Source organism: Dendrobates tinctorius, unplaced genomic scaffold (assembly GCF_039654945.1).
Source record: "Dendrobates tinctorius isolate UK_male_01 unplaced genomic scaffold, ASM3965494v1 ptg000155l, whole genome shotgun sequence".
Taxonomy (NCBI): domain Eukaryota; kingdom Metazoa; phylum Chordata; class Amphibia; order Anura; family Dendrobatidae; genus Dendrobates; species Dendrobates tinctorius.
In genome coordinates this window covers 19,726,832-19,751,848 of record NW_027361822.1, presented here as the reverse complement: position 1 = coordinate 19,751,848, position 25,017 = coordinate 19,726,832, and the positions used below count along the sequence as shown (strand labels likewise).

Sequence of the window (25,017 nt, the reverse complement as noted above, 5' to 3'; positions counted from 1 at the left end):
CTCCGTGCTTCCCTGAACCCCCACGGCAGCGCAATGTGCAGCGCTGCTGCGGGGGACTCCTTCCCTACAGGCCCCCGGATCCAAGATGGTGACTGGGACCTTCGGGTGCCTGTAGGGAGCTGACTTCCGCACTGCCTGCAAAGCGCAGGCATGAGGAAGTCTGCAGTAGTGCCTGTGACAGATCGCTGATCTGTCACAGTGATCTGTGATGTGACAGATCAGCGATCTGTCACAGGACAGTGATGTCCCACCTGGGACTATGTAATAAAGTAAAAAAAAAAAAAAAGTGTAAAAATAATTTAATTGCTAAATTAGTAAAAAAAAAATATATATATTCCCCAATAAATTCATTTTTTTTAAAATAAAAAAAAAAAAATAATAAAAGTACACATATTTGGTATCGCCGCGTCCATAGCGACCCGCCCTATAAAACTGTCCCATTAGTTAACCCCTTTAGCGAACCCCTTAAAAAATAAAAAACGAAGCAAAAAATAATGATTATTATACCGCCAAACAAAAAGTGCAATAACGCGCGATCAAAAAGACGCATATAAATATCCATGGTACCGTTGAAAACGTCATCTTGTCCCGCAAAAAACGAGCCACCATACAGCATCATCAGCAAAAAAATAAGAAAGTTATAGCTCGCAGAATAAAGCGATGCAAAAATAATTATTTTTTATATAAAATGGTTTTCATTGCAAAAAACCGACAAAACATAAAAAAAGACCTAAATGAGGTATCGCTGTAACCGTACCGACCCGAAGAATAAAACCGCTTTATCAATTTTACCGCACGCGGAACGGTGTAAACGCACCCCCCCAAAAGAAATTCATGAAACGCTGGTTTTTGTTCATTCTGCGTCCCAAAAATCAGAATAAAAAGCGATCAAAAAATGTCACGTGCCCGAAAATGGTACCAATAAAAACGTCAACTCGTCCCGCAAAGAATAAGACCTCACATGACTCGGTGGGTCAAAATACGGAAAAATTATAGCTCTCAATATGTGGTGATGCAAAAACTATTTTTACAATAAAAAGCGTCTTTTAGCATGCGACAGCCGCCAAACATAAAAACCGCCATAAATAGTAAATCAAACCCCCCCGTTATCACCCCCTTAGGGAAAAATAATAAAATTAAAAAAAAGTATTTATTTCCATTTTCCCCATTAGGGTTAGGGCTAGGGTTAGGGCTGGGGTTAGGGATAGGGTTAGGTAGCGCTAGGGTTAGGGCTCAGATTAGGGGTGTGTTGGGGTTAGGGTTGGAGCTATAATTGGGGGGTTTCCACTGTTTGGGCACATCAGGTGCTCTCCAAATGCAACATGGCGTCTGATCTGAATTCCAGCCAATTCTGCGTTGAAAAAGTCAAATGGTGCTCCTTCCCTTCCAAGCTCTGCCATGCGCCCAAACAGTGCTTTACCCCCACATATAGTGTATCAGCATACTCAGGACAAATTGCAAAACAACTTTTGGGGTCCAATTTCTCCTTTTACCCTTGGGAAAATAAAAAAAGGAGACTAAAAGATGTTTGCTGAAAAAATACGATATTTTTATTTTCATGCCCGGTCGTTATAAACTTCTGTGAAGCACTGGGGGGTTCAAAGTGCTCACCACACATCTAGATAAGTTCCTTAGGGGGGCTAGTTTCCAAAATGGGGTCACTTGTGGGGGGTTTCTACTGTTTTGGTACATCAGGGGCTCTCCAAAAGCAACATGACACCTGCAGACCATTCCATCAAAGTCTGCATTCCAAAACGTCACTACTTCCCTTCCGAGCCCCGACGTGTGCCCATACAGTAGTTTTCTCCCACATATGAGGTATCAGCATACTCAGAACAAATTGCAAAACAACTTTTGGGGTCTAATTTCTCCTGTTACCCTTGGGAAAATGAAAAAATTGGTGACTAAAAGATCATGTTTGTGGAAAAAATATACGATTTTTTTATTTTCACGCCCGGGCGTTATAAACTTCTGTGAAGCACTGGGGGGTTCAAAGTGCTCACCACACATCTAGATAAGTTCCTTGGGGGTCTAGTTTCCAAAATGGTGTCATTTGTGGGGGGTTTCTACTGTTTTGGTACATCAGGGGCTTTCCAAACGCGACATGGTGTCCGATCTCAATTCCAGCCAAAAACGTCAAATGGCGTTGCTTCCCTTCCGAGCTCTGCCATGCGCCCAAATAGTGGTTTACCCCCACATGTGGGGTATCAGGGCACTCAGGACAAATTGCACAATATCTTTTAGGGTCCTGTTACCCTTGGAAAAATAAAAATTGGGGGTGAAAAGATCATTTTTTTGGAAAAAATATGATTTTTTAATTGTACCGCTGTACGTTATAAACTTCTGTGAAGCCCTTGTGGGTTTAAAATTCTCACCACATATCTAGATAAGTTCCTTGGGGGGTCTAGTTTCCAAAATGGGGTCACTTGGGGGGTTTCCACTGTTTAGGTACATCCGGGGCTCTCCTAACGCGACATGGCGTCCGATCTGAATTCCAGCCAATTTTGCATTGAAAAAGTCAAACGGCGCTCCTTCCCTGCTGAGGTCTGCCATGCGCCGAAACAGTGGTTCCCCCCACATATCAGGTATCAGCATACTCAGGACAAATTGCACGATAACTTTTGCAGTCCAATTTCTCCTGTTACCCTTGGTAAAATAAAAAAAATTGATCCTGAAGTTTTTTTTTAGTGAAAAAAAGTTAAATGTTCATTTTTTTTTAAATATTCAAAAAATTCCTGTGACGCACCTAAAGGGTTAATAAACTTCTTGAATGTGGTTTTGATCACCTTAAGGGGTGCAGTTTTTAGAATGATGTCACTTTTGGGTATTTTCTATCATATAGACCCCTCAAAGTGGCTTCAAATGTGATGTGGTCCGTAAAAATAAAATGGTGTTGCAAAAATGAGAAATCGCTGGTCAATTTTTAACCCTTATAACTTCCTAACAAAAAAAAATTTTGGTTTCAAAATTGTGCTGATGTAAAGTAAACATGTGGGAAATGTTACTTATCAAGTATTTTTGTGTGTCGTATCTCTGTGATTTACGGGCATAAAAATTCAAAGTTGGAAAATTGCGAAATTTTCAAAATTTTCACCAAATTTCCGTTTTTTTCACAAATAAACGCAAGTTATTTGAATGAAATTTTACCACTAACATGAAGTACAATATGTCACGAGAAAACAGTGTCAGAATCACTGGGATCCATGGAAGCGTTCCAGAGTTATGACCTCATAAAGTGACAGTGGTCAGAATTGTAAAAATTGGCCCGGTCATGAACGTGCAAACCACCCTTGGGGGTGAAGGGGTTAAATATTCAAGGAAAAACTGGGCATCCTCCATATCTTTTAAAACAAAGGCCCCGTCACACATAGCGATCTCGCTAGCGAGATCGCTGCTGAGTCACAAGTTTTGTGACACAAGAGCGATCTCACCAGCGAGATCGCTGTGTGTGACAGCGATCAGCGACCGCCCCCCCTGCCGGTATCGCTGATCGCTCTTGGAAACCTCTGGACATTTCTTTCATCGCTACCAGTGATCAGCTGGTAACTAATGTACACATTCGGTATCCAAGGGATGTGCGTCCCTTAGAAACCCGATGTGTACGTGAGTTACCAGCGCGCTGATGCAGGGAGCTGGTAACTAACGTACACATCGGGTATCTAAGGGATACCTATTGTCAGACATGCAATAATTATGTAATTGGTCTGTATCCATCTATTCCCCATAATATAGCTCTTAAATGTTTATCTTTCTATCTCAGGAAATATAGCAACTATTTGGAGGTTCTATGTAATTTTTTACTTGAAGCAACAAAATTTCTCTTGAGCCATAATTATTGCATGTTTGACAATAGGTATTTTTTGCAGATCAGCGGTGTGAGTATGGGGGCAAAATTTTCCCCTTCACGCGCTAATATCGTAATGGCAACCTGGGAAGAGAACTTTATCTGCATATCTTCAAACCCATTCGGAGCAAATCTGGTGTGGATGGGAAGATATATTGATGATCTGGTCTTTGTTTTAAAAGATATGGAGGATGATGCTCAGTTTTTCCTTGAATATTTAACAACAATGATTATAATCTCCAATTTACTGTTTTTTCTGAGAAGTCACAAATTGATTTTTTAGATGTAACATTTGTTGCTAATATTGAGGAAAATAGGGTATTGGTGCTTCCTTACCGAAAAACCAACTGCTTCAAACAGTATACTGGCAGCTACATCTTGCCATCCCCCACATGTTATCCTGATATTCTAGATATGCTTGAGAAAAAAAAAAATTACTCCTCCAAGATGGCGCCGCCAACACCTGCGCAGTAGCAGCTATTGACTATTTTCAGCCTATTGCAATAGTTGAGCATGAGAAGCAGAGTCCCTTTTTGCAGTGAGATTCAAGTCATGTATAGCGAGCTGTTTTGAGCTACCTGTAAAATATTGACCACATTCAGGACATGAATATGGAGTCTATCCTGTTTGAACAATTTAATGATCAACAAGGTTTCACTCTATAGACAAACATTTCCTGTATTTTAAACATGAAAATGGCTTATCTCCTGCGTGACTTCTCTGATCCGTCACAAGAAAATTTTTTTCGTTTTTTTGATATCAGAACAACTTCTCAACCTGTGTGATTTCTCTGATGTATAACAAGACTCCACTTCTGTTTAAAACATTTCCCACACTCTAAACATGAAAATGGCTTCTCCCCTGTGTGAATTCTTTGATGAGCACTAAGACTTGATTTCCGAGTAAAACATTTGCCACATTCTGAGCATGAAAACGGCTTCTCTCCTGTGTGAATCATTTGATGGTCAACAAGATTTGATTTCTGAAAAAAACATTTCCCACAGTCTAAGCATGAAAATGGCTTATCTCCTGTATGACTTGTCTGATGGCTAGCGAGATGAGCTTTTTGGTTAAAACGCTTCCCACATTCTGCACAAGAGAATGGCTTCTCACCTGTGTGAGTTCTCTGATGTGTAACGAGACTTAACTTATGTCTAAAACATTTCCCACATTCAGAACAAGAAAATGGCTTCTCCCCAGTGTGAGTTTTTTCATGGTCAACAAGATTTGATTTCTGAAAAAAACATTTCTCACATTTTGAACATGAAATGGACTTCACTCCTGTGTGACTTTTCTGATGCTTCGTAAGATGTGATTTTTGATTAAAACACTTCCCACATTCTGTGCATAAGTATGGCTTCTCCCCTGTGTGAATTCTCTGATGTGTATCAAGATGTATCTTCTTTTTAAAACATTTTTCACATTCTGAACATGAAAATGGCTTCTCTCCTGTGTGAGTTTTTTGATGGTCAGCAAGATGTGATTTGCGAGTAAAATATTTCCCACATTCTAAACATGAAAATGGCTTCTCCCCTGTGTGACTTCTCTTATGTTTAAATAGTTTTGATTGACATTTAAAACATGCTCCACATTCTGAACATGAGAATGGCTTTTTCTTATGGTGACTCCTCGCATGTGAAATAAGTTGCGATTTCTCCGTACAGCTATTCTTGGTCTTAAAACATGAAAATGGCGTCTCTCCCGTGTGAGACTTTTGATGCTCAAAAAAAATTGATTTCACACAATCCGAAAATGGAAGTTCCTTTGCTTCCATGTGACTTGTCTCATGTTTAACAACATTTGACCGATCTATTTTACAATTTCCAAATGCAAATCGATTCACCCGTTTGTGAGATTGTTCATGTTCGACAACCCTTATGTTATTCTTATTTTTCTTTTTAGTATGTAAGGAATCATGTTCAAAAGGATCAGATAATATATCTTCATTGTGAAGAGCTGATGGTATATCTGGGATAATGGCATTCTCTTCACATGCTTTTTGTGTGATACCCGGATCATCTGCTTTAAAATCTGAAGCGATCACATGTTCCTCTGAGTTTCTGATACAGTTACCTGGCAAGAATAACATGGTTTATTTTTAATAATAGAAATATTAATATATTAAAATGTGTAAACATTTCCATATAAATTGCAGATTATGTAATAAAATTCAAATTCAATAAAAGATATAAAAATCAGTAACAACATTAGCCTTCTGATAATAGCCTATGTAATGTTATGGTGTTATGTTTTTAAGGCAATACTTACTAATTATGGGACAGCGACTTTATATTGCTTTAAAACTATGACAAATACATGAGTACAAACTGTATTATAATTCAAAACTTAGAATACTAAAACATTGCACAAAACCCATGCATATTTATATAAAAATGTCTGGATGGTCATCATATGGCTGATTAATACTCCCCTATTTAGCAACAGAGAAACAAAAGAATTACTACCACAATTAAAGCTTCTATATTTATCAGCTCTACATAACTCCTACTAATAGAGTATTACTGACACAACACAGAATGTCCATCTGACACTGGTCAGAATAAGTGGCAAGTTCTAATGATTCCCCCTAGTCTTCACCCTGCGGCTTAAACCTTGCAAGGATTTAGAGGGTTTGCCTCAGCAGTTTGTCGTCCGAAAGAGAGTTAAGAATATTGTAAGATACTGTGCGCTAGGACAATTGACCGCAGAGCTCACAATAATGAACACAAAAAGTCACTAGTCAGTGATTGAGAAGAATCTGTGACTTCTCTGCATTAAGTGGTTACTACTCACCTGGATCATTATCTATAGGAATCTCCTCTTTACACCGATCATCACCCCACACATATGTCTCTGTAGTATTAATATGGGTCAGATCTTCACCCTGAATCAAATATTGTAAAAGTCACAGACAGATGGGAGGAGTCACATCTACAGTGGGTACGGAAAGTATTCAGACCCCTTTAAATTTTTCACTCTGTTTCATTGCAACCATTTGGTAAGTTCAAAAAAGTTCATTTTTTTATTAATGTACACTCTGCACCCCATCTTGACTGGAAAAAAAAAAACAAATGTATACATTTTTGCAAATTTATTAAAAAAACTGAAATATCACAAGGTCATAAGTATTCAGACCCTTTCCTCAGACACTCATATTTAAGTCACACGCTGTCCATTTCTTTGTGATCCTCTTTGAGATGGTTCTACTCCTTCATTGGAGTCCAGCTGTGTTTAATAAAACTGATAGGACATCATTTGGAAAGGCACACACCTGTCTATATAAGATCGCACAGCTCACAGTGCATGTCAGACCAAATGGGAATCATGAGATCAAAGGAACTGGCCATGGAGCTCAGAGACAGAATTGTGGCAAGGCACACATCTGGCCAAGGTTACAAAAGAATTTCTGCAGTACTCAAGGTCCCTAAGAGCACAGTGGCCTCCATAATCCTTAAATGTAAGAAATTTGAGACCACCCGAAGTCTTCCTAGACCTGAACGTCCAGCCAAATTGAGATATCATGGAAGTAGAGCCTTGGCGAGAGAGGTAAAGAATAACCCCCAAGATCACTATGGCTGAACTCCATAGAGGCAGTAGGGAGATGGGAGAAAGTTACACAAAGTCAACTATCACTGCAGCCCTCCACCAGTTGGGCCTTTATGGCAGAATGGCCCAACGGAAGCCTCTCTTCAGTGCAAGACATATGAAAGCCCGCATAGAGTTTGCTAAAAAACACATGAAGGACTCACAGACTATGAGAAATAAGATTCTCTGGTCTGATGAGACGAAGATACAACTTTTGGGTGATAATTCTAAGCGGTATGTGTGGAGAAAATCAGGCGCTGTTCATCACCTGCCCAATACAATCCCATCAGTGAAACATGGTGGTGGCAGCATCACGCTCTGGGCTTGTTATTCAGCTGCAGGGACAGGACGACTGATTGCAATTGAAGGAAACATGAATGCGGCCAAGTAAAGAGATATCCTGGATGACAACCTCTTGCAGAGTGCTCTGGACCTCAGACTTCCCCTTCCAACAAGACAATGACCCAAAGCACACAGCTAAAATAACAAAGGAGTGGATTCAGAACAACGCTGTGACCATTCTTGACTGGCTCAGCCAGAGCCCTGACCTAAACCCAATTGAGCATCGATTGAGTGTAAAAAACTTGTTGCATCATTCCCAAGACTCATGGCTGTACTAGCTCAAAAGGGTGCTTCTACTCAATACTGAGCAAAGGGTCTGGATACTTATGACCATGTGATATTTCAGGTTTTTTTTAAATAAATTTGCAAAAATTTCTATATTTGTTTTCTCAGTCAAGATGGGGTGCAGAGTGTACATTAATGAGAAAGAAATGAACTTTTTTGAATTTACCAAATGGCTGCAATGAAACAAAGAGTGAAAAATTTAAAAGGGGTCCGAATACTTTCCGTGCCCACTGTATAATCAGCTGTAATCCCGCCATCTCTACTGTTTGCATTACACAAGTATAAAACAAGACTGAGCACAAGACTTTCACAGCCATCTACACATCAGAGAGGAGATCTCACGACACCTTCTCTCCATCTACCTGATGATCCTGAGAAACATTGGGATTTTCTTGTTTACAGTCCTGTGGAAGAAGAGGACGGGGACATCTCTCTGGTGTGGTCCTCTTACTGGATACAACTGGAGGAAACACATACAGGGTCTGAATTCATTCTTCACATACAGATAATTATAGGCCATGTGTATTTAATTTGGTCTATTACCTGGTGATGTGAGGGGCTGGTGAACCTCCATCATGACGTCTTTGTACACATCTTTGTGTCCTTCTAAATACTCCCACTCCTCCATGGAGAAATATACGGTGACATCCTGACACCTTATGGGAACCTGATATATACAATGAAACTGTCATCCCCCCGATCGCTTCAAAACATTAATGTATAATGTCCCAGCATTCCCAGCAGTGTCACCTCTCCAGTCAGCAGCTTAATCATAGTGTAGATGAGTTCTAGGATCTTCTGGTCATTGATGTCATCATGTATCAGGGGGTGAGGTGGAGGCCCCGTGATTGGACTCAAAGGTCTTCCCCATCCCTCAGATACAGAAGCCTGACTGCGCTCGCTAGAGGTCTTCTTCACTACTAAGCAATCCTAGTTATGGAGAGACACATGTATAAATCTCACTACAGACATTTCTGGAGTTCTAACCTCTCCAGTTCTGTCCGTATGTTATTCCCATAGATAAGAATGATGTAATGTGACATCATCATAATCTCTCACCTCTCCAGTAAGCCAGAAGATGATCTCTAGAGTGAGGTGTAATATCTTCTCCACCATCTTGTCCCTGTCCCTTTCCATCCTTTACTGGTCAATTAGGAAAAAAATCTTAAAGAAGATCTGCACTAAGAGGATCCAATATTGTACGAACCTAAATGGGAAGAAGACAAAAGGTTCAGAGCTGGGCTCCCTATTATTTATCTGAAGAGGATTCTTCACTGTTAAAAGAATAAAATCCATTTAATCTTGATAAAAAGACACATAGCGGCGACTGGCCCCCCGCTGCGATATCGCTGATCATGCTCAAATGTCCTAGGCCATTTTTTGATCATTGGTGTCCCGCTGGCCAGCGCGCATCGCTGTGTTTGACGCCATAACAACAACGAGCGACCTCGTTGGCGACTCAGAACTCAGGGATGCAGGCGTGATTTTGCGTTGTCTTTTCAGTGCCCCCTCAGCTCCGACTGGTGGCCACTACTGTGCTATCATTCTCTGATTGGGCGACCTCGTCATAAAAGAAGACAACGTAGTAGCGCTTCCATCCTTTGTTCCTGAGCGCTGTGGATCGTATTATACGGTTTTCAGACAGGGACACTGAAGCAAACCGCGTAGTGAAATCCACGAATAATAACGCACTAGCGACCCCGTGAGAGTGACTGTGGATCCTAGAATAAATAGCGCACTAGCGACTCAGACAGAGGTGCTGAAGCAAACCGCGTAGTGATAGCGCAGTAGTGGCCACCAATCGGAGCAGAGGGGCGTGAAAAAGGCAACAATGAAGCATGCCTATCGAGGTCTGAGTTGTCAGAAAAGCTGCTGTGTGACAAGGTCCCAATCACTGCGGAGGTTGCTATACGGATCGCTGTATCGTTGCTGCGTCATTGAGTAGATCTGCCTGTTTGACAGCTTACTAGCGACCATGCAGCGATGTACCAGCGATCCTTACTAGGTTGTATCGTTGTCGGGATCACTGGAGCGTCGCTATGTGTAACGGGACCCTAAGTTGCTTCCCCCTTGTTTATCTCCCTTCTTATCTTTAGTGTTCAGTGGGGACTGACCAATGCTTATCTTTCCCCTTCAGGACCTAGCTCAAGCGATTTACAGGGCTTAGGTTCCTGCTCGGCGATTGGTGTGGAACCAATATAGGGATGGTAGGAGGCAGGGTGCTTTTAGATCTGCCTAGGGGTCTCCACTCCCCCTTTTCCTAGTGTTTGGGCCTCCTTCCATTCGTGTTGCACTTAGTCTTCCCACATTATGCATCACACCTCATGAGCAGAACACAGTGGGAACCTTCGATAGTTTAATAAACACCTTAGATACTTTTTAGATGGGAATAACAAATACTTTTGCAATGTGATTAATTCTAGTTCTGAATGTTGATCCAGGTGATCAATATTTGGGATTAGGAGGGAACTACTTGCTCTTTAGGACAGACAGGATCATGCATTACGAATTTGATTTGCATCAAAGTGATTTACTCATCTCTAATGGAAAATGATCATTATAGACCAGGGATCACGACCATTCAAAACATCGTGTGACCTGGCCTCCATTACTCTGTGCTCATAGCCAGCACCTTTCACTGTGGATATAGTCCTTTCACGTTATTCCTTCATCCACCCATCTCCTGCTATTTTATATAGCCAGTGTTTCGTTTCTTCAACTGACCGATAGCTGGTGAGACCCACCAAGTAAACAATGCTGTCCACCACCAGACATCTGTCCGGGAATCAATGAACTACTATTTAGGTCTCTGGGTGACGCAACAAGAATTTTGTGGGGAGCACTGCTTCCCACAGTGAAGGGTGTTGGATGGTAGACAGAGAGCTACGGGGACTGGTCATGATCGGTCCTCTTCACATGTCAGCTTAAAAAAGTATGACTGAGAAGGTCCATTTTCACTATCCGTGAGGTTTTCTGTTGGCTGTATGTGTGTCCTTGAGACATATACGGAATAGAATGCAGAAGAGGAATTATAGAATTTTAGGTGTTAAAGATGTGCAAAGGTTAAAAAGGTAATTAGACCTACCGGTAATTCTGTTTCCAGTAGTCTCTCAGGACAGTACCATGGAGGTAGTCCTCTCTTGACCTATAGCGGGACAGGATCACAGAGAGGTTAAAAGGCACCTCCCACCTCCAGTGTTTTTTCAAAGTACCACCGAGGATGGATGGAAATGGTCTACACACGCCCTTACAAACGCGTATATAAGAGACCATTTAACAGCTTCATCTTAGTCTCGAGCCATGGCGACCTGACGGACAAACGATCTGCCGGAAGATTGATCCCGTGCAAGCCTAAAGACAAACATAAGGGTGGGAATTAAGGGTGCTGTCCTGAGGTACTACTGGAAATAGAATTACCGGTAGGTCTAATTCCCTTTTTCCATTTCGTCCCTCCGGACAGCACCATGGAGAATACCAAAGGAAAGATCCCAGGGAGGGTACAGAAACCCAAGGACCAAAGTCTCAGGCAAGAACCAGGCCAGATATAGAAATGATCTGAAAGATCAAAAGAAATATAGATATCTAAAGAAATCCGCAAAGATAAACACCGTAGTGAGTGTCTGATCTATGTCTATAATGGCCAATTTCAGTATGGATGTGGTAAACAAGGTATGCAGCAGAAACAGAGTGAAACACACACCTTGTACCCCAATACCAATAATGAACCGCAGTGAATTATAGTTGTTGTGACGATACTTATAAACACCGCCGCCACAGAATAGGTTTAAAAACCTTATTGCCCAGCAAAGTATGGTGATAGCCGCAGCCACAACACCATGACGACTGTACAGACCAGTAATCCGCGGCATGTGGTTAACAACAAAAGACTGTTCCTTCATCGGTCCTCCTGGGCTCAGGTTAAACCCTGGTTAGAGATCAGCTTACCATAGTACAAGGAAACCTGCAAGACAGAGACCCTGGACTGCGGGAAGATCAAACCAGTAACAGTTAGTACATGGATAATGGCAGAGCATTGGGATGCACATACATTACTCATCCAGGAGATCACGTCTATTCCGAATCCTTTGATGTCTAAACCCCAAGTAAGGGTTTTATATATTATAGAAACTTAGGAAATACGCTATCTGGCAGGTAATAAGTCCTGCCATTACCAACATCAGGCTTCCCATTAGAAGCACGGAAAGGAAAACGTGATCACCACTCCTGTTTTACCTACAGTATGTTAGACACAGGGAGTCTGGACTCGATGAAAGTGGTGTTGGTGGGGGGTTGTCGGTAAAAATCCTCTGATACGAGAGATTATTTCGAACTGCCTCTATACGAGTCATTAGTCCAGACGTTATATATAAGTCAACTTATCTATTAACCACACACATATATACCCGCAGAGCCTAAAAGGCAATATTCTCAGTGATATTTATACACCCAGACTGCCATGGTGGGAGTAACCATACCCTATAGCTAGAGAGTAGTTTTCTCCCCATCACAGAGGGGGATTACCTACTGTGAGGCAATGGAACTATGGACTGTAAGAGTCCTGGTTACCGATTCTTTATCTCCGGAGCCCTGACTGCTGTAAGAACAGTGGGTGTGGGATCATCTGCCACCTGACGCAGTGCTGCTGTTTCGCCACAAGGTACAAAGGCAGTGCTACAGTCCCTGGTAAACATAATACAACAGACTTACGTGACAAGAATCTGTCTACAGGATGTTAATCAAGGCAACTAGTCTGATTGCTGTATGTGGAGCTGGGAAGGATTCTGTCCTTCCCCCTCCTGGGATTTATAGCTCCCAGGACAGTAGTATATTCCTTGTAGGATGAACCCAAAGATGTATGTCTCCCTTTAAAGCTTATTATGAAAGAGACTTGCCTTTAGCACTCAAGGCAGTAGCTTTGTTCCAGACGGAAGAAATGCTATTATACTAGGCCAATTCAAGCATAGGTTTGTTTTTTTTTTGGCTATCCCGGATGCCAAGAATGAAGCAACAGAAGTTGGATCTGGGTCCAAAACTCAAGGACTCTGGGCCAGAGACAAAATGTAAAGTGGTAGGCCAACAATACAGGGTGCGGCCACGCAACAAGGCACAAGTCAGATGGTCCAAGCCAGAAGCCCCAGCCAGAGGCACAAAGCCACCACGCCCGAAGTACTATAAAGCACTAAGGCACCATGATGTACTATGAAGTACTATGAAACACTAATGATACACCATGAGGCACAGGGGCACCAAAGCACTATGATGCTATCTGATGCACCGAAGCATTATGACGCAATCTGATGCATAGAGACGCTATGAAGCACTATGATGCCATATGAAGCGCTATGATGCAATATGATTCATTTAGCCACTAGGAAGCACTCCGATGCAATATGATGCACAAAGGCTCGATGAAACACTCCGATGGAATATGATGCACGAAGGTACTAGGATGCAATATGATGTAATATGATGCAATAGGATACAGAGGCACTGTGAAGCACTATGATGCAGTGGCACTGTGAAGCATTATGATGCAATATGATGCGGAGGCACTGTGAAGCACTATGATGCAGTGGCACTGTGAAGCACTATGATGCAATATGATGCGGAGGCAGTGTGAAGCACTATGATGCAGTGGCACTGTGAAGCACTATGATGCAATATGATGCAGAGGCACTGTGAAGCACTATGATTCAATATGCAGAGGCCCTATGATGCCATCTGATGCATAGAGGCACTATGACGCCATATGGTGCAACCTGATGCACTCAATATAATGCCTAGAGGCACTATGATGCAATCTGACGTACTATGATGTGATATGATGCAGAGGCGCTGTGAAGCACTATGATGCAATATGATGCATAGAGGCACAATGATGCAATATGATGCATAGAGGCACAATGATGCAATATGATGCATAGAGGCACAATGAAGCCATATGGTGCAACCTGATGCACTCAATGCCTAGAGGCACTCTGATGCAATATGATGTACTATGAGGCGATATGATGCAGAGGCACTATGAGCACTATGATGCAGAGAGGCACTATGATGCAATATGATGCAGAAAGGCACCATGAAACATTATGATGCTCAAAGGCACTATGTAGCCCTATGATGCAATATGATGCATAGAGGAACTATGCAGCAATATGATGCAACGTGATGCACTCAATATAATGCATAGAGGCACTTTGATGCAATATGATGTACAGACGCACTATGCTGCCCTATGATGTCCCAAGGCACTATGGATGCCATATGATGCAATATAATGCAGAGGCGCCATGAAGCAATCTGATCCATAGAGGCACTCAACATAAAGCATAGAAGCACTATGATGCAATATGATGCAGAGGCAACCTGAAGCAATATGATGCATAAAGGCACTCAACAAAGCGTAGAAGCACTATAATGCTATATGAAGCAAAGAGGCACTCAATATAATGCATAGAGGCAATGTGATGCACTGAGATATTCAATGTAATGCATAGAGGCACTATGATGCACAGAGGCACTCAATATAAAGCATAGCAGCACTATAATGCAATATGAAGCATAGAGGCACTCAATATAATGCATAGAAGCAACATGATGCAATATGAAGTGCAGAGGCACAGACAGACTACGGCTCTGCTTGAAGGTGCCAAACAATAGACCAGGCCCCCAGTTACATCCAAGAGAGCAATCTCTCAGGGTTCTGGATAAACCTCCGCTCTTAATGGAACATCTCACTTGTGAGACTGACCCCACCCGAAGGAGGTAATTACTGAGCTGCAGCTGGAGGGCCGTCTTCATGGAGACACTGTGCTGCATTAACTCCATGTGTCCTCCTATGAATGGAGTAGTTAAGTCGAATCATGGGATGTAACCTGGACATATGGCCTTATTATAGCCCAGACTTACAAGGCTTAGCTGCATATATGTGAAAATATACCTCAGCACATGAGCAGCTTCGGCACAAAGGCATGAGACTAGCATCAGCCCAGAGGCCTAGGCCATCAACACAGCATCCCACCGTGCACTTACCTGTGCTGACTCTATACCTGCTAGAAAACCAGGGGGAGCTGGTAACGTCGAGAGCCCACAATAGAGGGAAGCAGCGTCCCTTCAGGAATGCTGCATTACTGCCAATGATTTCCTCTCCTGTGCCCCACGAGATCCAGGAAACCAGCCTGTTGCCTGTCTTGTTCTGCACTTCTGCGTTCTACCATGGAACGCACGCCGACCTGCTCTGGCATCACCGGAGGAGCGACGACCTTCTCCCCCACACGATTTCCAGAAGTAGCAGTGGCTTGCAGGCCGGCGTCGGAGCAGAGAGCCTCCACTGCGAGAGGAAGCAGCTCTACCCAGGGGCCTTGTCCGCACCCTGGTCTCTGTGGCTGAGGGACCCCCACCCAGGAGGGTTTCAGCCCCGGGCTACTTGACAGGGGAAAGGTTTGGACCAGCCGCCCGATCCCCCTGGCCCTGGTCTCTGTGGCTGAGGGACCCCCACCCAGGAGGGTTTCAGCCCCGGGCTACTTGACAGGGGAAAGGTTTGGACCAGCCGCCCGATCCCCCTGGTCTCTGGCTGAGGGACCCCCACCCAGGAGGGTTTCAGCCCCAGGCTACTTGACAGGGGGAGGGTTTGGACCAGCCGCCCGATCCCCCTGGGCCCCATCAAACATTCACCTTCTATCTTCACTCCTCATGGAGCAACCTCTCATACAACCGTCCCCTTTGGGACAGGAAAAACACTCGAGGGTGGAGGGGCCTTTTATCCTCTCTGTGATCCTGTCCCGCTATAGGTCAAGGGAGGACTACCTCCATTGTGCTGTCTGGAGGGACGAAATGGAAAGATAGATAAGTAATAGATATCTGAGAGATATATAATTAGTGCCTTGCAGGGCTGTGAAGTCGGTAAGCCACAGTTGCGACTCCGACTCCTGGATTTTATCAGGCTCCGGCTCTGGCTCCTTCATAAATGGCCAATTCATAACAACAAATTTACTGTTGTAAAATATTAAACATCGTGCTTATTCAGTTTCTCACCATCATATAAGTAATCAGACCACTTAGAGCAAAAACTACATTAGAATACAATTAGAATATAGCAAATAACTTTTATAAACTTTTCTAAACTGTAAGTAAATATGCAATAAACACTTTTATGCAGTTAATAAGAAGAAATCTATAAATTTGTCCTCAGAAAAAGTATTGCCTCTGTCAGATCCTCCTTCATGGATGCCCTCAAATCTGATCTAATTATTTTGAGAGCAGAGAACAACCTCTCTACATTAACTTGTGTTGGTGGCAAAGCAGTAACCACTCGGGCAACATCTCTGACAATGTCAGGATACAGAGGAATCGCTTGTTGCACTGTTATTTTTGATGAACGGTCAAATTTCTCAATTTCTTTTAGTGCACATGAAAAATTCTGCTGAAATGTACTGGCTGTGTTCCTTGATGGGGATGACTCCTTCTATGCGGGAACGCTTTGCACGGTCCTTGTGATCCAAATATTTTTCGAAATTAAATTCTTCATCAGTTGATGATGAGGGTGAAGATGTGGCAGGACGACCAAATTCTTCTTGTTCCTCCTGACTGTTCTGCAACCCTTTCATCCTTACTGCTATTTCAAACAGAGCTTCTTTTCCTTTACTTAGCTGTTGATCATCTAGAAGAATCCGATGCATTGGGTCTACATAAACAGCTGCCAAAAGAATGTTATTTTGTAATAGTAGCTCCTCTCTCTGTTTCATTGATGTAGCAATGCCACTTGCAATTAACCCTCCTCTTTGGGACAGGCGAAACATCAGAAACATCAGGTTCTTCCACTCCTTTAAGAAAATACCTGGAGTTAAGTCCTCTGCTTGTAATTTTTTAGTCACTGTAAATGGGTGCTCTAGCAATTTTTCCAGCTCAGTCACCTGATTTCACTGACTTTCATTTAGCGTCAGTTGAGGGTTAGCCATGTCTACAAGAAAGGTTTTCAGTTCAACCAAGCGCTGAATCGTTAAGTAAGTACTGCCCCATCGTGTGGCTTGATCAATAATTGCCCCTTTTCCAGCACGTCTCTTCAAAATTGAGTCAACTTTAGGGGTTCTGGCAACAGTAGCCAATTTTCTCACCTTGCCAATCAGTGCAGCAGCATGTCCTTCTTGCAGACTGCCTCTTATAGCCAGCTGTAGCGTATGCACAACACAGCGCATGTGATGAATGAAAGAACATATTGACACAGTTTCAACAAGATCATCTAAACTATCATGCTGCTGTTCATCTGAAGCAACTTCAGTTTGCTCCTCAGTTACAATACTGTGTTCCTCTATTTCAAACATTTCTGTGTCTGTGGACCCAGAATGTTCTTCTAGCTGCTGGTCACCATCATTACTCTCATTCATTAGCTTAATAGTACTTATCATATTTGAAGCATTGTCAGTTACGACAGAAAGAACTTGCTCTTTTTTAAGTTCATAGTCTTGCAGAACCTTTTCCACCAAGACCTGGAGAAACTCACCGGTGTGATGAGCTTTGGTGTCTTTTACTGCCAATGTCTTGGTAACTATTTCATTTTTGTCACAAACAAATCGGACATTGATGGCAAAATAGTTCACTCTGTGACGTGTGCAGGCATCCATTTTAAGAAACAGAAAGCGTCCCTTGAGAGTTTTTTTAAGTTCTTCCTTTTGTTTAAAAGCTTCTTCGATTACTAATTTTCTAATACTCTCTCTCTCCAGAGAAACACCAAGCTTGCGGGCCATTTCACCATTCAGACACATAAAAGCTGGTCGTGAAAATAATGAAATAGGCACACTATCCTTTACAACAAGCTCTATGATCTGTTTTTTAAATGTATCTACTGTCATTGTCACAGTAACTTTGTCACTGACAAAATATCTTGCAACTGATGGCTGCAAAGTTCTCTGCTCCTTTGTTTGGCTGGAAGAGCTGGGCACTGGTTCATTGGTTTGGATGCAGTCTTTCTCATCCACTGCTTTCAGTACTTCAGGATGAAAGCGCTGTAAATGTCTCTTTAGATTAGAAGCTCTGGTAGGAGCATTTTTATCTTTGCCTGAATATGCACTCATCTTGGCTTCACAGCATTTGTTTTCGTCTGGATCATTTGTCATACACTGACAGACATAATGTTTTCTATCTTGAGTGATGGTGAAATGTTCAAATACAGCTGATTTAATGTGATGCTTCTTTGACACTCAGGTTTTTAATTCTGCATTCACAATCCAAATGACAATTGTTTTTCCTAAAAACAATTGTACAAAATTATTGCCAGGTCGTACAACTGATATAGTGGTCAGTAATACTGTTATTATTCCTCATGTACTCACAGTTAACTGATGCAAAGTTTGATGAAAGGATAATACTTCTTACAGTCTTCCTCTTCTGAGTAGCAGGCAGCTGTGAGATGCTTGGAAGACGCACACCTAGTATGATCTAGTCTAGAGGAGGAGCTTTACTACTAAGAATTTGCAACACATTTTCACTTTCAGTTTCATACATTGTAAGTAGGGGGGTTGGGGCAGCATGAGGTTAACCAAGTATAAGATTAGATAAGGGCAGTGGAGAACAGTGACACACAAGAAGTAAGAAATGTCTCTATCTCCAGCAGAACTGCTTATCACTGTTGTTCATAGTTTGATAGAACATATATATTTGAGTAACATTTATAAAATTCATATGAAAGTTCAATTATGAAATATTAATACATTTTTTTTTAATGCTGGAGTCGGTACATTTCTACCGACTCCAACCAAAACTAACTCCGACTCCACGACTCCGACTCCACAGCCCTGGTGCCTTGCGTGTGTAGCTTACTGTACTTGGTTAAGCTAATAAATAAATGAAAAAAAATGACGTGGGGTCCCTCCCATTTTTTGGTAACCAGCAAAGGTAAAGCAGAAATCTGAAAGCTGATATTATCAGGCTGTGAAGGTCCCTGGTTATTGGGCCCTCCCCAGCCCTCAGCTGCCACAGAAGTGAAGCATCCCATGAGATGCTCCAATTCTGGCACTTCGCCTTTGCTCTTCCCTATTGCCCTGGTGTGTTGGCAATCTGGGTAATGGGGATTGGGGCTGATGGGAGCTGTGAATTGTCCAAAAACACAACTGACATCAACCTCTTCATTGTCACCAGGTCTCACGGAGCACAGCATGACCCGTGATTGGCTGCTGCTAAAGCCTATGGAGCTTCAGAAAGAGACTCCATAGGCTTTGGACAACCGGAGCAGGGAACGTCGTGGAAAGTGCTGGACTATGTCAGACTTGCGTGAGAACCTTGCTTTCTAATAAATTGGTGAACAAAGGACAGTGTTTTGTTTGTATTTCTCTTTTTTATGTTTTTCAGATTTCCATTTGTGGACTATGTTGGATTTATGTTTTTCAGAATTCCATTTGTGGACAATGTAGGACCTGAGTGATATTTCTTTTTTTTAATAAATTGGTGAACCAGTAGTGTTTTTTTTTTTTATTTTTGTGTGTACCTTTTTCTTTTTAATACATGGTTAGTAATGGAGGCATCTAATAGACAACTATTACTAAACCCATGCCTTGATGTCAGCTGTACTTTTGACAATTCACAGCTGACATCAACCTCAAGCCCGATTACCTATGCACCAGGGCAATCAAGAAGATAGAAGGCGAAGTGCCAGAATTAGAGCATCTCATGTGATCCTCCACTTCTGGGATAGCTGTGGGCTGGTATTTTAAGCCTGGGAAAGGCCTAATAATCAAGGACCTTCCCAGCCTGATTATATCAGATCACAACTGTCTGCTTTACTTTTGCTGGTTTCCTAAAATTGTTTTTTCATTTATTTATTAGGTTAACACACGTACAGTACGCTATACACGCAAGTCACTAATTATATATTTCATAAATATCTCATATATATCGATTTACCTCATATCTAGCTATCGTTCTCTGTCTTTGCACATCTTTAAAACATTATTTTAATGGATTAAAAACTTATGTGACATGCACAAGTGTGAACAAGTCGGTCAGACAATGCTCATACCACCCAATGGCTGAAACACAAGAAAACACAAAATGACAAATTTGCAAAAATACTCTGCAGTAAAAAAATATGACAGTAATCAGCAAGTGCTGGATAACAAATACAGGGTATTTAGTCGATACGTTTTTTGCAAAAAATGTATACCAAGCCGCTTCACCATGTCACTGTAACCCTTCACGAAGGGTTTTTTTTTTGCAAATTTGTCATTTTGTGTTTCCTTGTTGTGTTTCAGCCATTGGGTGGTGTGAGCATTGTCTGACCGACTTGTTCACACTTGTGCATGTCACATATGTTTTTAATCCGTTTTTTCCGTGCTCAGCACGGTTTGGGAGACCCCACCCTCCTCCTGTGTGACATGCACATAAATGAGCTGTCTTACACCACAAGCCCATACACTAGGAGGCGCCTGTCTGTATCCTGTTCATTTAGACACTGTTCACATGTTCAGGTTTTAAATACATTAGATAGGGACTGCTTTGTGAAGGGTTACTGTGACGTGGTGGAGCAGCTTGGTATACATTTTTTGCAAAAAACGTATCGACTAAATACCCTGTATTTGTTATACAGCACTTGCTGATTACTGTCATGTTTTTACTGCAGAGTATTTTTTGCAAATTTGTCATTTTGTGTTTTCTTGTTGTGTTTCAGACATTATTTTAATGGCCTTCTAGTATGTGCCACATGGATGGCATATTTTATGTACAGTAATAAGTGAGGAATGTATTGACTTCTGTGCTGCCAGAAAAAATGGACATGTCTAAGTGTGGGTGACACGGTCTGTGTAAGCACACGGACATGTGCGCAGCCCCATAGATTATAATGGATGTGCATGTGTCTACAGTATGTGTGAAAACGGACGCCACACGTACTGGAAACACTGACGTGTGTTGGAAGCCTTACTGTGTAGTTTGTGACACACAGGTCTATTCCTCCTACATTGAGGCTAAAGAATAAAAGGACAAAAGTGAGAAAAGACTTTTGAATTTCGGATACCATATTTTTACTTCCTCATCATGTAATAGTGCAGTAAAATTTGATGTGAAAGATCTTCCCCCCTATAAACTTGCTACATGCCTGGATGAAACAGGCATTAATCTGGATGATATTGCGACATGCACAAGGGCAGGCGGCTGCTGGCATCATGGTTAGATGTCAGCATTGACATATCTTTTCGGTTGATATATTTTATAGCGAACCTGTCAGTAGGATTTTGCTAAGTAAACTACAGACAGTGTCAGGTTGGCGTTGTTATACCGATTAAAATCATCCCTGGGGTGAAGAAATCCGTCTTGTGGTTCTTGTGTAATCAGTGTTGAATATTTTCAGTTAATGATATGCTCGTGTTCTGGGGTGGGATTGTAGGAAGAGTCTCATCTTCCTGCTCTAAGACAGAGAAACCAAGGAAAGACTCTGCCCACAGTCCCGAAGCACACACGTTCCTCATCATAGAGACAGAGAAAGAGACTGTTTGTGATCATGTGACGCCTCTGTGTTTTCTCCTTATTCGGCCCCACAGTCTCCGGGATCAGCGTCCTCAGCACAGGACCGACGCCACAGACATTTCATGGGAAATCCCTTTATTCCAAACTATTACAGCCAAAAGGAGGGAAATGACAGATTCTCAATTTCTCCAGATTTCTATGGAGAGAAAAACCCGACATTTCCATTATTCCCTGTAATCTCCACCCCAGAGAGAAAGCGTCATCTGCCCCCAACCCAGAGCGCCCTCCCCTGTATACATGAGCCCAGCCAGCGCTCTATTACTGGCCATATACACATGGCAGAGGTCGCTATCTCCGGGAATGGAGGGGTTACTGCCCCCTGTGCAGCCCAGTAATGGGGAATCTCCAGCACCTACCTCCACCTGCAGGGGGCGCTATCTCCGGGAATGGAGGGGTTACTGCCCCCTGTGCAGCCCAGTAATGGGGAATCTCCAGCACCTACCTCCACCTGCAGGGGGCGCTATCTCCGGGAATGGAGGGGTTACTGCCCCCTGTGCAGCCCAGTAATGGGGAATCTCCAGCACCTACCTCCACCTGCAGGGGGCGCTATCACCGGGAATGGAGGGGTTACTGCCCCCTGTGCAGCCCAGTAATGGGGAATCTCCAGCACCTACCTCCACCTGCAGGGGGCGCTATCTCCGGGAATGGAGGGGTTACTGCCCCCTGTGCAGCCCAGTAATGGGGAATCTCCAGCACCTACCTCCACCTGCAGAGGGCGCTATCTCCGGGAATGGAGGGGTTACTCCCCCCTGTGCAGCCCAGTAATGGGGAATCTCCAGCACCTACCTCCACCTGCAGAGCCGCACTCCACATATATGGCTGCTCTGTGCGCACAGGACCTGGGATGAGGTCACAGGAGGGGAGGAGTCAGGGGTCACATGATCAGGGGCCTCAGTGTATGCAGGACTCTGCTGTGCTGGTTGTCATGGTGCTGGATGAGGAGAAGTTTCTGTGTGGGGTCAGGAGGGGTTTACAGGGTGGATGTAGCAGAGCCGTGTGTGTACGAGGTGTACAGAGCGGAGCGTGTGTGTACGAAGCGGAGCGTGTGTGTACGGGGTGTATGGAGCGGAGCGTGTGTGTACGGGGTGTATGGAGCGGAGCGTGTGTGTACGGGGTGTATGGAGCGGAGCGTGTGTGTACCGGGTGTATGGAGCGGAGCGTGTGTGTACAAGGTGTACGGAGCTGAACAGTGAGTGTACGAGGTGTACGGAGCGGAGCCGTGTGTATACGAGGTATACGGAGCGGAGCCGTGTGTGTACAAGGTGTACGGAGCGGAGCTCAGTGTGTACGAGGTGTACGGAGCGGAGCTCAGTGTGTACGAGGTGTACTGAGCAGAGCCGTGTGTGTACGAGGTGTACGGAGCGGAGCCGTGTGTGTACGAGGTGTACGGAGCGGAGCTCAGTGTGTACGAGGTGTACGGAGCAGAGCTCAGTGTGTACGAGGTGTACGGAGCAGAGCCGCGTGTGTACAAAGTGTACGGAGCGGAGCCGCGTGTGTACAAAGTGCACGGAGCGGAGCCGCGTGTGTACAAAGTGTACGGAGCGGAGCCGCTTGTGAACGAGGTGTACGGAGCGGAGCCGCATGTGTACGAGGTGTACGGAACGGAGCCGTGTGTGTACGAGGTGTACGGAGTGGAGCCGTGTGTGTACGAGGTGTACGGAGCGGACCCGCGTGTGTACGAGGTGTACGGAGCGGAGCCCAGTGTGTACAAAGTGTACGGAGCGGAGCCGCGTGTGTACAAGCTGTACGGAGCGGAGCCGCTTGTGAACGAGGTGTACGGAGCGGAGCCGCGTGTGTACGAGGTGTACGGAGCGGAGCCGCGTGTGTACGAGGTGTACGGAGCGGAGCCGCGTGTGCACGAGGTGTACGGAGCGGAGCCGCGTGTGTACGAGGTGTACGGAGCGGTAAGCAGTTGCAGCTAAGAACAACCAGGCTTTATGGTCTCAGCCAGTTTGGAAAGAGTCATTAACCCTCAGCACTGATGGAAAGGGAAATCCATTTAAAGTAGGACATGAATCACACCATCTCTAAAGAGGACTGCAATTCATTACCCGACGTGACCCTCTAACTCCAAGTGTTCCAGGATGAAGTGACAACATCGTCACAGTACCCTGCTTTCTACGAGGGGCTGGGTTTGTCCAAATGGGCTGCATGGAAGGACTGAATTAGTTTATTCTCATTAACCTCAGATGTCAGTACCCACATCCTTTCCTCAGGACCATACCCCTTCCAGCGCACCAAGTCTTGTAAAAAGTGGCGAACCATAGGAGAACCCACACTTCATGCCACCTGAAACTCCAAATTACCATCGACAATAATCGCTGGCAACGGCAAGGAACGCCATTTGATTTTGGTATGGAATAGATTGCGGATGCCATCTTGCCTTTAAAAAGTGACAGAGGGGCCAAAACATAAACCTTCAGAATGGACCCCATTTAACAAACTATACCCCTCAAAGAATTCATCTAGGGTTGTATTGAACTCCACTCTATACACATCACATACACATGGCTCCGCTCCGTACACGTCGTACACTCACAGCTCTGCTCCGTACATGTCCTATGTGCACGGCTTTGATCTGTACATGACAAATGCACATGGCTCCACTTCGTACTCACACGGCTCTGCTCTGTACACATCGTATACACATGACTCCGCTCCGTACATGTTGTACACACACGGCTCCGTCCCGTACACCTCATACACACACGGCTCCACTCCGTACACCTCGTACACACACGGCTCTTCTCCATACACCTCGTACACACATGGCTCTGCTCCGTACACCTCGTACACACGCGGTTCTGCACCATACACCTCGTACACACATGACTCCGCTCCGTACATGTTGTACACACACGGCTCCGCTCCGTACACCTCGTACACACGCGGCTCCGCTCCGTACACCTCGTACACACATGGCTCTGCTCCGTACACCTCGTACACACGCGGTTCTGCACCATACACCTCGTACACACATGACTCCGCTCCGTACATGTTGTACACACACGGCTCCGCTCCGTACACCTCGTACACACGCGGCTCCGCTCCGTACACCTCGTACACACATGGCTCTGCTCTGTACACCTCGTACACACGCGGTTCTGCACCATACACCTCGTACACACATGACTCCGCTCCGTACATGTTGTACACACACGGCTCCGCTCCGTACACCTCGTACACACACGGCTCCGCTCCGTACACCTCGTACACACACGGCTCCGCTCCGTACACCTCGTACACACACGGCTCCTCTCCGTACACCTTGTACACACGGCTCCGCTCCGTACACCTCGTACACACGCGGCTCTGCTCCGTACACCTCGTACACACACGCGGCTCTGCTCCGTACACCTCGTACACACACGGCTCTGCTCCGTACACCTCGTACACACAAGGCTCCGCTCTGTACACCTCGTACACACACGGCTCCGCTCCGTACACCT

General features: G+C 44.0%; 1 protein-coding gene across 1 annotated transcript in view; it reads right to left on the bottom strand.

Moving 5' to 3' along the window:
- LOC141051184 (uncharacterized) overlaps positions 1-22,244 on the bottom strand; it is a 105,441-nt gene extending 83,197 nt beyond the window's left edge. Inside the window, exons 1-7 of the mRNA XM_073548047.1 lie at positions 21,925-22,244; positions 9,116-9,263; positions 8,807-8,986; positions 8,600-8,723; positions 8,419-8,516; positions 6,638-6,728; positions 4,958-5,917 (exon numbers count right to left, since the gene is read on the bottom strand). Of these exons, the coding sequence (XP_073404148.1) occupies positions 4,958-5,917; positions 6,638-6,728; positions 8,419-8,516; positions 8,600-8,723; positions 8,807-8,986; positions 9,116-9,193 (1,531 nt within the window). The 5' untranslated portion in view covers positions 9,194-9,263; positions 21,925-22,244. The remainder of the gene's footprint in view (positions 1-4,957; positions 5,918-6,637; positions 6,729-8,418; positions 8,517-8,599; positions 8,724-8,806; positions 8,987-9,115; positions 9,264-21,924) is intronic.
- Between the last annotated feature and the right edge of the window lie 2,773 nt (positions 22,245-25,017).